The sequence below is a fragment of the Elephas maximus genome, chromosome X, assembly GCF_024166365.1.
Source record: "Elephas maximus indicus isolate mEleMax1 chromosome X, mEleMax1 primary haplotype, whole genome shotgun sequence".
Classification (NCBI taxonomy): domain Eukaryota; kingdom Metazoa; phylum Chordata; class Mammalia; order Proboscidea; family Elephantidae; genus Elephas; species Elephas maximus.
Window position 1 is genome coordinate 106275230 of NC_064846.1, and position 13905 is coordinate 106289134.

At 40.8% G+C, this 13905-nt stretch overlaps 1 protein-coding gene across 8 annotated transcripts in view; it reads right to left on the minus strand.

Annotated features, from left to right (window-relative positions):
* Nucleotides 1–13905, minus strand: part of ARHGEF9 (Cdc42 guanine nucleotide exchange factor 9) — a 284119-nt gene that overhangs the window by 36710 nt on the left and 233504 nt on the right. For all 8 annotated transcript variants that reach the window (XM_049872986.1, XM_049872991.1, XM_049872985.1 and 5 more), the window contains 2 exons: nt 13401–13633; nt 55–184 (listed from right to left, as the gene is read on the minus strand). In XM_049872986.1, the coding sequence (XP_049728943.1) occupies nt 55–184; nt 13401–13633 (363 nt within the window). The remainder of the gene's footprint in view (nt 1–54; nt 185–13400; nt 13634–13905) is intronic.

A 13905-nucleotide genomic window follows, 5' to 3' on the forward strand; every position in this document is an offset into this window, starting at 1 on the left:
TGCCCTGACCAAGCTATTCTGACTCCCCACTGCCCCTGTTGGTGAGGGTCCTACCTCCCAGTCAAGGACGGAGGCTTGCCACTGGGCAATCTTGTCGATATTCTCCAAACGTCGCTTGCGCTCGTTGATCTGCTGAGTCACATTTCTCATGACAGCCAGAGCAGCTGCCACATACCTGTAGTCACTGTGAAGACACAAGAGTGCAAGCTGGATGAACCAATGTGCCAGAGACTGCCGGTTGCCAACTCTAACATCCATTCTCCTCTTCCTCCTTTAGTAACAGAATCCTGATTTTCAGATGGAAACCATGGCATCTGGAGTTTTCCTTACAGCAAGGGGTGGCTAAGTTTTGTCCAATGATATATAGAAAGAAGTTTTGGTTGGGACTTCTGAGAAATCTTCTTTAAGGAAGAGAGTATGCCCTTCTTTGCTCCTTACTCAATTCTGATGCTTAAAATGTGGATGTGATGGCTGAAGCTCTAGCAACCATCTTGGATCATAAGAACAAGATCCATAGGCTACGGGCAGGATATCAGAAAGCTGGAAGGAGCCCCAGTTCCTGATGACCATGGAGCCACCACATCAGGCACAGGCAGCCCACCTGCAGACTTCTTTCATATGAGAGAAAAACAGGCCTTTACCTTTTTTAAGCCACTATTGTTGGGTCCTATCTGCTACAACCAGCTCAGGACTGAGAAGGGAGCTTCAGAGGTGGTACAGTCCAGACAACTTCACCATCTTGTCTACCATCTATTTTTAGGGAACCTCTGTCTAAAGCAAATGTGATATAATTTTGATGCAGCATAGTAGTTAAGAACACAGAGTATGGAGCCAGACTCCCCAGGTTCAAACCCCAGTTTTGCCACTGACTAGGAGTGTGGTCTTTGGCAAGTCTCACTCAAATTCTTAGTGACTCAGTTTCTTCGTCTTTAAAATGGTGAAAATTACAGTAGGATTTATTGAGTGGTTAATAAATTAACAACTATCCATGTAAATGTTTAACTCCTAGCCCCTAGTGGATGTACCAAAAACCCAAACCCATTGCCGTCGAGTCAATTCCGACTCATAGCGACCCTATAAGACAGAGTAGAACTGCCCCATAGAGTTTCCAAGGAGCGCCTGGTGGATCTGAACTGCCGACCTTTAGGTTAGCAGCTGTAGCACTTAACCACTACACCACCAGGGTTTCCCTAGTAGATGTAAGCAGTATTATTACTACAAATCAAATATTTGTCTTGTATAGACGTCACATGGGTTCTCACCAACTCGCAAGACTCTTAGTCCCAGAAGTGTAACCCTGGACCCAGCTTCCTGGGACTCTGGATGGGCCACATGTTGAAGGTTACACCACCCAGCCAAGCTTTCTCTGCTTGTCTGATCTAATTTCCAATTCAATGGCCCCTGTGAAAGGCGGGAACCCCCGGTGGCGTAGTGGTTAAGTGCTACAGCTGCTAACCAAAGGGTCGGCAGTTTGAATCCACCAGGTTCTCCTTGGAAACTCTATGGGGGCAGTTCTACTCTGTCCTATAGGGTCGCTATGAGTCGGAATAGACTCGACGGCACTGGGTTTGGTTTGGTTTTTTGGGTGTGAAAGGCAGGTTGAAAGTAAGATCCTAGACATTAGGTGGTGCTATAATGAACTGAGAAGATGGGAGGATGACTGACAGTTTAGTCTTAATACCTTTCCTTAAAGCAACTGAAAATGCCTTATAGTCACTAACCTGCTCATTCTCCAAGTACCAATTAGAAAAAAGAACAGGAAGATGAATGGCAACTTTCTTTTTCTTTCCTAATATGTTAAATGTGGGATGGTAGAACAAACATGGGTACAAGGAAGGGAGTTCTAACTACCAGAGCAGACACCATGTAGCATCTCCTCTGAGCTGGCCTCCCTGGCTCCAGTCTGTGCTCTATACACCTGCCAGGACTATGGCCCTCAAATGCTACTGCATTTTAACACCTCCAGTAATGGACTGCTCACCAGTCTACTCTGTCTCAAGATACCTCTGTTAGAAAACTCTTCTTTATTCTGAGCCTCAATGAATGTTAGCTATCAATGGTTTTTCTTCTGTATCCCACTTCTAACTCATACTGAGCTTATGGTCAACTAACAATTCCTAAGTCTCTTTGAAACATGCTACCTAGAAGCTGCATTTCATTGTTCTTGACCTGTTGACTTCTTAGACACAACTGCAAAACTTTACATTTGTTCCTGTTACATTTCATTTTTTTACAGTCCCTTGCTTCAGCTTGTGGGTGATCTTTTCAGCGCTGTAACATCACCAAAGATTCTCCCTGGCACATGCTGTCAAAGCCTACCATTTATAAGCAGGGTAAGTTGATAACAGAAGGGGTGGTAGCAATGTGGAAGTAGAAGTTGCTGACATAATGAGTACTTCTGTTCCATTAGGTCCATTTTCTGTCCCCTTTGCCTTCCTCTCTCATTTGAGGGCATCAGAAAAAAGCCTTAAGACACTTTCTGGGAGGCAAAGCACAGACCAACACTGTCCAGTATGACAGACACTAGCTACATCTAATTAGGATTAAACAAAATAAAAAAACTTAGCTCCTTGGTTGCACTAGCTACATTTTCCAGTGCTCAACAGCTATATGTGCTCAGTGACTACTATACTGGACAGCATAGAAATAAAACATTTACATCATTACAGAATGTTCTATTAAACAAGGCTTGCATGAGAATACTCATTACCTCCAGCTGACTCCAAGAACTATACCCACTCATGGATTTATCACTTCCCATGTGCCATACGGTCCAAATTTCCCATTTAAAAAAAAATTTTTTTACTATGCTTTAAGTGAAAGTTTACAAATCAAGTCAGTCTCTCACACAAAAACCCATATACACCTTGCTACATACTCCCAATTGCTCTCCCCCTAATGTGACAGTCCACCCCCTCCCTCCACTCTGTCATTTCTTGTCCACTTAGCCAGCTTCTAACCAGTTCCACCCTCTCATCTCCTCTCCAGACAGGAGAGGCCAAACATAGTCTCAAGTGTCAACCTGATCCAAGAAGCTCACTCCTCACCAGCATCCCTCTCCATCCCATTGTGCAGTCCAATCCCTGTCTGAAGAGTTGGCTCCGGGAATGGTTCCTGTCCTGGGCCAATAGAAGGTCTGGGGGCCATGACCACTGATGTACTTCAACTCTGAGTCGAACCATTAAGTCTGGTCTTTTTATAGGAATTTGGGGTTTGCATCCCACTGCTCTCCTGCTCTCTCAGGGGTCCTCTGTTGTGTTCCCTGTCAGGGCAGTCATCAGCTGTAGCCAGGCACCATCTAGTTCTTCTGGTCTCAGGATGATGTAGTCTCTGATTTATGTAGCCCTTTCTTTCTCTTGGGCTCCTAATTACTTTGTTTCCTTGGTGTTCTTCATTCTCCGTTGGTCCAGGTGGGTTGAGACCAACTTGTGCATCTTAGACGGCCACTTGCTAGTGTCTAAGACTGCAGACGCCACTCTCCAAAGTGGGATGCAGAATGTTTTCTTAATAGATTTTATTATGCCGATTGACTTAGATGTCCCCTGAAACCACGGTCCCCAAACCCCCACCCCTGCTACGCTGCCCTTTGAAGAATTCAGTTTATTCAGGAAACTTCTTTCCTTTTGATTTAGTCCAGTTGTGCTAACCTCGCCTGTATTGTGTGTTGTCTTTCCCTTCACCTAAAGTAGTTGCTTTTTTTTTAAATAGTTCTTATCTACTATCTAACTAGTGAATACCCCTCTCCCACCCTCCCTTCTCGTAATCATCAAAGAATATTTTCTTCTCTGTTTCAACTATTTCTTGAGTTCTTATAATACTGGTCTTACACAATATTTGTCCTTTTGCAACTGACTAATTTCACTCACCATAATGCCTTCCAGATACCTCCATGTTATGAAATGTTTAAAAGATTCATCACTGTACTTTATTGATCCGTAGTGTTCCACTGTGTGAATATATCTTAATTTATTTATCCATTCATCCGTTGATGGGCACCTTGGCTGCTTCCATCTTTTTGCTATTGTAAACAGTGCTGCAATGAACATGGGTATGCATATATCTATTTGTGTAAAGGCTCTTATTTCTCTAGGATATATTCCAAGGAGTGGGATTGCTGGATCGTATGGTAGTTCTATTTCCAGTTTTTAAGGAAGCACCAAATCGATTTCCAAAGTGGTTGTACATTTTACATTCCCACCAGCAGTGTATAAATGTTCCAGTCTCTCCACAACCTCTCCGACATTCATTACTTTGTGTTTTTCGGATTAATGCCAGCATTGTAGGAGTGAGATGGAATCTCATTGTAGTTTTGATTTGCATTTCTCTAATGGCTAATGATCGTGAGCATTTTCTCATGTATCTGTTAGATACCTGAATGTCTTCTTTAGTGAAGTGTCTGTTCATATCTTTTAGCCATTTTTTAATTGGGTTGTTTTTTGTAGTTGAGTTTTTGCAGTATCATGTAGATTTTACGGCACTGGGTTCTGTTGGTTTTTTTTTTTTTAATGTAGATTTTAGAGATCAGGCACTGTTCAGAAATGTCATAGCTAAAAACTTTTTCCCAGTGTTTAGGTAATCTTTTTTACTCTTTTGGTGAAGTCTTTGGACGACCATAGGTGTTTGATTTTTAGAAGTGCCCAGTTATCTGCTTTCTCTTCTGCATTGTTAGTAATGTTTTGTAAACTGTTTATGCCATGTATTAAGGCACCTAACATTGTCTCTATTTTTTCTTCCATGATCTTTGTTTTAGATTTTATATTTAGGCCTTTGATCCATTTTGAGTTCGTTTTTGTGCACGGTGTGTGAGGTATGGGTCTTGTTTCATTTTTTGCAGATGGATATCCAGTGACACCAGCATCATTTGTTGAAAAGACTGTCTTCCCCATTTAACTGATTTTGGGCCTTTGTCAAATATCAACTGCTCATATGTGGATGGATTTATGTCTGGATTCTCAATTCTATTCCATTGGTCTATGTATCCGTTGTTTTACAGTACCAGGCTCTTCTGACTACTGTGGTAGTATAATAGGTTCTAAAATCAAGTACACTGAGGCCTACCATTTTGTTCTTCTTTTTCAGTAATGCTTTGCTTATCTGGGGCCTCTTTCCCTTCCATATGAAGTTGGTGATCTGTTTTTCCATCTCATTAAAGAATGTCGCTGGAATTTGGATCGGAACTGCATTGAATCTATAGATCGCTTTTGGTAGAATAGACATTTTTATAATGTTAAGTCTTCCTATCCATGAGCAAGGAATGTTTTTCCACTTACGTAGGTTTCTTTTGGTCTCTTGCAGAAGTGTTTTGTAGTTTTCTTTGTATAAGTCTTTTACATCTCCGGTAAGATTTATTCCCAAGTATTTTATCTTCTTGAGGGCTACTGTAAATGGTATTGATTTGGTGATTTCCTGTTCAATGTTCTTTTTGTTGGTGTAGTGGAATCCAACTGATTTTTGTATGTTTATCGTGTATCTTGATTCTCTGCTGAACTCTTCTATTAGTTTCAGTAGTTTTCCTGAGGATTCTTTAGGGTTTTCTGTGTATAAGATCACTTCATCTGCAAATAGAGATACTTTTACTTCTTCCTTGCCAACATGGATACCCTTCATTTCTTTGTCTAGCCTAATTGCTCTGGCTAGGACTTCCAGCACAATGTTGAATAAGAGTGGTGATAAAGGGCGTCATTGGCTGGTTCCTGATTTCAAGGGGAATGCTTTCAGGCTCTCTCCATTTAGGTTGATGTTGGCTATTGGCTCTGTATAAATGCCATTTATTATGTTGAGGAATTCTTCTTCTGCTCCTATTTTGTGAAAAGTTTTTTTTTTTATCATGAATGGGTGTTGAACTTTGTCAAACGCTGATTCTGCATCAATTCATAAAATCATGTGATTCTTGTCTTTTGTTTTATTTATATGTTGGATTACATTAATTGTTTTTCTAACATTGAATCATCCCTGTATACCTGGTATGAATCCTACTTGGTCATGGTGAATTATTTTTTTGTTATGTTGTTGAATTCTATTGACTAGAATTTTGTTGAGGATTTTTGCATCTAAGTTCATGAGGGATACATGTTGGTAATTTTCTTTTTTTTGTGTTGTCTTTACCTGGTTTTGGTATCAGGGAGATGGTGGCTTCAAAGAATCATTTTGGGAGTATTCCGTCCTTTCTTATGCTCTGAAATACCTTTAGTAGTAGTGGTGTTAACTCTTCTCTGAAAGTTTGGTAGAACTCTGCAGTGAAGCTGTCCGGGTCAGGGCTTTTTTTGTTGGGAGTTTTTTGATTACCTTTTCAATCTCTTCTTTTGTTATGGGTCTATTTAATCGTTCTACCTTTGTTGGTGTTAGTTTAGGTAATTAGTGTGTTTCTAGGGATTCATCCATTTCTTCTGGGTTTTCAAATTTGTTAGAGTACAATTTTTCATAGTAATCTGATATGATTCTTTTAATTTCCTTTGGATCTGTTGTAATATCGCCCCTCTCATTTCTTATTCGGATTATTTGCTTCCTCTCTTCTTTTTCTTTAGTCAGTTTTCCTAGTGGTATATCAATTTTGTTGACTTTTTCAAAGAACCAGCTTTAGGTCTTGTTAATTCTTTCAATTGTTTTCTGTTTCATTTACTTATGCTCTAATTTTTATTATTTGTTTTCTTGTGGTGCCTGAGGGTTTCTTTTGTTAGTCTTTCTATTTGTTCAAGTTGTAGGGATAATTCTTTGATTTTGGCCCTTTCCTTTTTTTTTTGGATGTGTGCATTTATTGATATAAATTGGTCTCTGAGCACTGCTTTCACTGTGTCCCAAAGGTTCTGATAGGAAGTGTTTTCATTCTCATTGGATTCTGTGAATTTCTTTATTCCATCCTTAATGTCTTCCATAATCCAGTCTTTTTTGTACAGGGTATTGTTCAGTTTCCAAGTGTTTTATTTCTTTGCTGTGCTTTTTCTGTTATTGATTTCTGCTTTTATGGCCTTACGATCAGAGAAGATGCTTTGTAATATTTCAATGTTTTGGATTTTGAAAACGCTTGCTTTATGACCTAATATGTGGTCTATTCTAGAGAATGTTCCATGTGCACTAGAAAAGAAAGTATACTTGGCTGCTGTTGGGTGGAGTGTTCTGTATATGTCTATGAGGTCAAGTTGTTTGATTGTGGCATTTAGATCTTCCATGTCTTTATTGAGCTTCTTTCTAGATGTCATGTCCTTACTGAAAGTGGTGTGTTGAAGCCTCCTACTATTATTGTGGAGCTGTCTATCTCACTTTTCTATGTTGATACAGTTTGTTTTATGTATATTGCAGCCCTTTCATTGGGTACATAAATATTTAATATGGTTATATCTTCTTGGCATATTGTTCCTTTAATCATTTTATAGTGTCCTTTCTTATGCTTTGTGGTGGATTTAACTTTAAAGTCTACTTTGTCAGAAATTAATATTGCCCACTCCTGCTCTTTTTTGATGTTTGCTTGATATATTTTTTCCATCTTTTAGTTTTTTTCCATCTCTAAGTCTCAGGTGTGTCTCATGTAGGCAGCATATAGATGGATCACCTGTTTTAATCCATTCTTCCACTCTCTGTCCCTTTATTGGTACATTTAGTCCATTTACGTTCAGCGTAATGATGTTTTTTTTGTGTGTTGTTGACAGTTTCTTTTTCCCACTTAATTTTATTTGCTTAGTAGATTATATATTGTCCTTTCTTCATATTTGTTGTAGTTGATTTTGTTCCTGCTGAGTCTCTATTTTTTTTTTCTTGTATTCTATTTTGATGTGTAGGATAGTTTGTCTCCTTTGGGGTTACTTTATTATTTACTCTTATTTTCCTAAATTTAAACCTAACTTTTATTTCTTTGTATCTCTTTGTCTTCCTCTCCATATGTAAAATCAATGCCTACATTTCTTACTTCCTCTTCATTTCTTTAATGTTATCTTCTCTTACATAATAATGTTTTCCCTGTTTTGAGCATTTTTTATCTTGATTTATTGTTGTGATTTCTCTGTCTGGGTTGACTTCTGATTGCTCTGTCCAGTGTTCTAGTCTTGGGTTGATATCTGATATTATTGATTTTCTAACCAAAGAACTCCCTTTACTGTTTCTTGTAGTTTTGGTTTGGTTTTTATGAATTCCCTAAACTTCTGATTATCCTGAAATTTCCAAATTTCACCTTCATATTTGAGAGACAGTTTTGTTTGATATATGATTCTTGGCTGGCAATTTTTCTCCTTCAATTTTTTATATAAGTGGCCTTCTTGCCTGCATGGTTTCTGCCGAGTAGTCCAAGCTTATTCTTATTGACTCTCCTTTGTAGGTGACTTTTCGTTTATCCCTAAAACCCTAGCAGCTCTTAAAATGCTCTTTATCTTTTGTTTTGGCACATTTGATTATAATATGTCTTGTTGATTTTCTTTTAAAATCTACCTTATGTGGAGTTCGATGAGCATCTTGGATAGGTATCTTCTCATCCTTCATGATATCAGGGAAGTTTTCTGCCAACAAATCTACAATTTTCTCTGTATTCTCTTTTATCCCTCCCTGTTCTGGTATTCCAATCACTTGTAGGTTATTCCTCTTGATAGAATCCCACATGATTCTTAAGGTTTCTTCTTTCTTCTTTTAAATTCTTTTATCTGATTTTTCTTCACATATATTGGTGCCAAGTGCTTTATCTTCAAGTTCAGAAATTCTGCCTTTTACTTGCTCAATTCTGCTCCTCTGACTTTCTATTGAGTTGTCTACTTCTGCAATTTTATTGTTCATCTTCTGAATTTCTGATTGCTGTCTGTCTATGGATTCTTCCAGCTTATTAAATTTTTCATTATGTTCCTGAAAAATCTTTTTAATTTCCTCAACTGCTTTATCCGTGTGTTCCTTGGCTTGTTCTGTGTATTGCCTGATCTCCTCATGATGTGTTGAAGTGTTCTGTATATTAATCTTGTTTTTGCCTCTGGTAAGTCCAGGAAGACACTTTCTTCTAGAAGATCCCTTGATTATTTCTTTTGAGAGCTTGTTGAGGTGATCATGCTGTTGTTTTATGTGACTTGCTATTGACTCTTGTCTCCAAGCCATCTATAAGTTATTGTATTATTTTCTTTTATGTTTACTTACTGTGTCATAGTTTCTTGCTTTGTTCTGTTTTGGTATGCTCAAATGGGTTGCTTGAGTGAGCTAGCTTGATTATTTTTACCTTTGGAGCTCTGACATCCTGTCCCTAGATGGGTAGAGCTGGTATCAGGTATATCAGTCTAGGAGTCCATTCACTCTTCATGTATGAACTCAGCTCATGTGTCCAGGTAGCTGATCATCAAGTGTGTGGTACAGGCTCTGTCCTACAGTCTTAGACGGGCAGGGGTGATTGGTGTAGGTACTGGTATCTGGTTGCAGCAGGGGGTCACGCTGTGAACAAGGCAGTGGGCTGAGAATCTTCCCCCAAGTGTCTCTGAGGAAAGCGTGTCCCTCTTCCCTAGAGCCTACAGGTGGGTGGGTTCTGCAGGCGGATCATGCACACCCAATGTTTTTGTTTGTATGGACTGGGAGTTACCAGTTATCCTCAGACCCCTCTTGCAGTTGGCTGGGTGACCTGAGTGGAGCCACCAGTCCTTAGGCCCCTGATGTGGGTAGGTGAAGACCCTGTTTCATAGGCAATGCTATGTCAAACATCAAACACCCACCTCTCCAGTACACAGCTGAAACAGCTGTGGTGTGCCAAAAAGGGCCTATTCTCCTGAAATAGGCCCACACAGGTCCATGCAGAGGGGATGGGTACGCAAAGTCCACAGACTGTTTATGCCTGGATAGGAGCCGCTTCCGTCCTGAGCTTCCCTGGTTAGTGGTGCTGGCAAATTATCTTTTCCCCCAATTGCAAATTTATTCCTTCTCCGAGGTCGGGAGGATGGCTCTAGGCACTCAACAGGGCCTACCTCAGGCTCAGGGAAATCAGCTGCTGAAGCTGACTTGGGGGCGGGGATGCGGTAAAATATATGCAAGTACTTAGCTTTGTCAAGAGAGCAGTTCTTCTCCGGTTCCAGAGGTGGGAGTAGGCTGTGTTGCTGGCCACTACTCCCTGAGGAAATTGCAGCTGAACACTAGTACCAGCCCACCGCAGCTGCTCCCAGGAATGGTGCCTGAGGGCTCCTGGCGACTCAGGTCAGGTAACTCCTCTCCACTTCTGAACTGTCTCTTCCTCCCCCGTCCCTCAGTTCATTTCCTAACCTTGCCTTTGATGTTCAGGGCTCCTCGCTTGTCAGAAATATACTCGTTTCACTTGTTTTCTTGGGTCTTTGATCTAAGAGGGATTGCCGGAAGCATCTGTCTATTCCACCATCTTGGCCCTGCCCCCCACCTTTGCCAGTTTTGGTGCAAATGGTTAAGCCTCAAATACTAACTGAAAGGTTGGTTGTTTGAACCACCCAGAGGCACCTCAGAAGAAAGGCCTGGTAATTTGCTTCTAAAAGGTCACAGCCTTGAAAACCCTAAAGAACACATGGGGTTGCCATGAATCAGAATCGACTTGAAGGTATTTGTTGTTGTTTTTTTTTTTATCTTTCTCACAATGGCTATGGGGAAATGCCCCAATATCTAACCTACGCCACTGGCCTTAGGAATGGGTGAGTGAAGAGAATAGATGTAGTCTAGCCTGAACCCTGGTCAGAGCTCCTGGGGCCCTTAGCTGAGGCCTCAGTCTAGCCTCCTGATGGAGAGGGTGACAAAACCAAGATTTTCTGGTTTTATATTTGTCAGCTAACTTCCCTCTTGTATACAATCTTCCTTCTTGTCAGCTTAAGGAAAGGAGGGGAGGGAGCAAGTCACCCTTTTGTAAGCAAAGGCAGTAATATTCTCCATTTATCACTTTCCATTTAATCTTTCCCCTCAGAGGCCACTCTTAACTGCCTGCATTTCAAACCTTCCTATCTGAATACCTATCTGACTAAACCTCCAAGCTGGCAGCAACCTCTAATTGCCTTCCAATCCCAAGCTACTCCTGATGTGCACAGCAGGAACTGTCATCTTGATGTAGCTTTCTGGAGCCTGACAAAAGAAGTGGCCTATGGCCTGGGAGAGTACTGGACCCAGTAGGTCCCCCTAAAGGAGCACAGGAATGGATGTAGCCTGTCACTGCCTAAATCACTATCTTGGCACTCTGGAGTGCAAGGGATGGGAAGTGAGGATGGACCCAGAGAGCAAAAGGGCCTTAAAGCAAGGGTTCCAAGGTGAAGGAGCACAGGAATGGCAAATTCCAGGCAGATGTGTTATCTTGCCTACTCCCACCAAACCAAAACAGGTTGCTTTGGGCTAAGAAACTAATGCAGCTTTGGGCTGTGCTTTGAAAATGGTCCTTCTGGGCTCTTCAAATCAATTATGCAACATACAATTTACCTAGTAAACATCACCAGTTTATAAATCTGTTTTTAGAGCCTCCTGCTAGATATCATGGAATGGATACTCAGCAATAGGAGGGTAAGGAGCTATAATATTAAAAATTTTGAGAATTATTCTTTGAGTATACAGGTTTTAAAACCATTGGTCTGATGGTTGCTCAACTGAGATTCAGGTACAATAGTGGATGCTTCTGGTCACTTAGCACCATGCAATGTAACTGTAGAGGTCATTTAAGCTCATTATGTCACAGGCTGGGAGAACTAGAAGAGATTTTCTGGACTAGCTAGTGTAATGGCTGACAAACTTCCATGGGCATGAAAATCACCTGGAGAACTGTTTAAAAAGCTAGATTCCCAGCCAGGCAACTGTGCTTTATATCCCTGCTTTTCCACACACTTGCTCTGTGTCTTTTTCCCCTTCTAGGCCTCTGTCTTTTCAGTGACAGAATGCGGAAATCTGACCACAAGATCTTCTTTTAAGGGCTTTTACAGTCTAGGTTTCCATAAATATGTTGCTATTTTTAGTTTTCAAATCTCTCAACTTTGGTGGAGGTTTTTCAATGTGCTATTGGCCCCCAGAAGACTGAGGGCTCAGTTCTGGCAATGGGCTATATTAAGTTTGTACGAGTGAGATTTAATCATGTCTAATGAGTTTTTTTTTTAATGAGTATCCCACCACTCTTTGGCTAGTAAACTGCCTCAGAGAATCCTCCTTTGCATGGTCCTGCTCCACCTGCCTTTCTCACAGCCAATAGGACATGGAAGGCAAAGCTGTTTAGATAAAAGGAGAGTCCAATGCTACCATATTTGGGTTCAAATCTGAAATCTGTTCAGGGGTCCAGAACCACCAAAGTACATGATCCATGATTTGTAAAAAAAAGCAGCATCAACTCAAAAATGAACCAAGGAACTGGCCTAGAAGCTGGACATAAACCAAACCCATGGCCTTTATACATATAGGCCTGGATGTCAGCATCAAGGAAACCAGGCAATGGAGAAAAATGAAAGTAGACAACATTCCTAATAAGGATCAGGCAGAAAGCTTAGTGAATCTGAGCAAAGGCCTTCTTTCTTCTTTTTTGTTGGAGTGATCAATCTGAGAAAGAGAGCTGAAAGCTGGGCCAACAAGTCTAGGGTCGGGAATTTAACACCAATTAGAGGCAGAATAGTTACGTAACTCACTAGCAACAGGCCTGGGGCTTTAGACCATGAGGTAAGGCATGTGAAGGGAGGGAGTGGTTCATTATCGGCCATCACCATTGTTAGAGATACCTCCTAGCATGTACCTTACTTGTAAGAGACGAGGGGTATCATTTCCATTCAGAGAGAAATAATCTCCTTGGGCCTTTTTGGATTGTTTCTTTTTCAGATATCTATCTTCAGGGGAATTCTTGAGTCTATTTGTCCCCAGCCAGGCTCTGGGTCTAAGAAAAAGACACAGGTGGGGTGGGGCAGAACAAAACCAAACCCATTGCCATCAAGTCAATTCCATTCACAGTGATCCTACAGGGCTGAGTAGAACTGCCCTATAGGGTTTCCTAGGAGCGGCTGGTGGATTCAAACTGCCAACCTTTTGGTTAGCAGCCGAGCTTTTAACCACTGTGCCACCAGGGCTCCAGAGCTGGGTAGAAGAGGATGAAAAAGACCAACAAAGACCAGGGGTATATCCTTGCAGAAAGTCAGTACAATGTGGGTAGGGTGGTATCAGGATATCTTAATCTATCAAGCAGAATGGAATATACAGTTGAATACTTGTTTCATCTGGGTTGATTGACTCAGTTGAGCTCAGAGCTAAGGACTAGGCTATAAGCTCCTTGAAGGCAGGACCTAAGTTGTACAATAATAATGATGCATATTGATTTTTTATGCATACTGATTTACGACTTTACAAGCAACTCTCACAAGCATGTATCATCATCCCATCTTGCAGACAAGCCAAAAGAAGCTCAAAAAAGACATACATTATCAATAAGGACCAAAATATAGAAGAGGTTTCCTCCCTTCTTCCTCCCTCCCTTAATCCTCTACCTGTGGTCCTGGGCAGTATACTTGAGAAGCTCAGCCAGCTGTAAGGGATACTTGCAGATCTTCTGCACTGGAGTCAACAGGAAGCCATCAATAGCAATGTCGATCATCTGTTGCAAGAGACGACAGGCCTCAAAGAAGTGCTGGTAACGGCTGTCTTTCATCAGCTTGGAAAGCTCCATGCAGGCATCCAGGTGGTTATTACAGTACTCAGAGTATATCCAGAATCCATCTTGCTGTGAGCAGGGGAGAAAGGGGAAGAAAGGAAAAGGCTACTGAGGGCCCCAAAAGAAGTCTTACAGAAATGGAAAAAGAGACCCTGCTCTTTGATATTAATATTAAAATAATAATGATATCAATCATCCCAATTTTACCCATAATTTAAAAATAAAAATACCAAAAGGAATTATTTGGGAACTAGACAGACTAGTTGTAAAGTTCATGTAGAAAAAATAAATAGGAATACCACAGAAATTCTGACAAAAGAAGAGTAATGAGGGGAGACTGG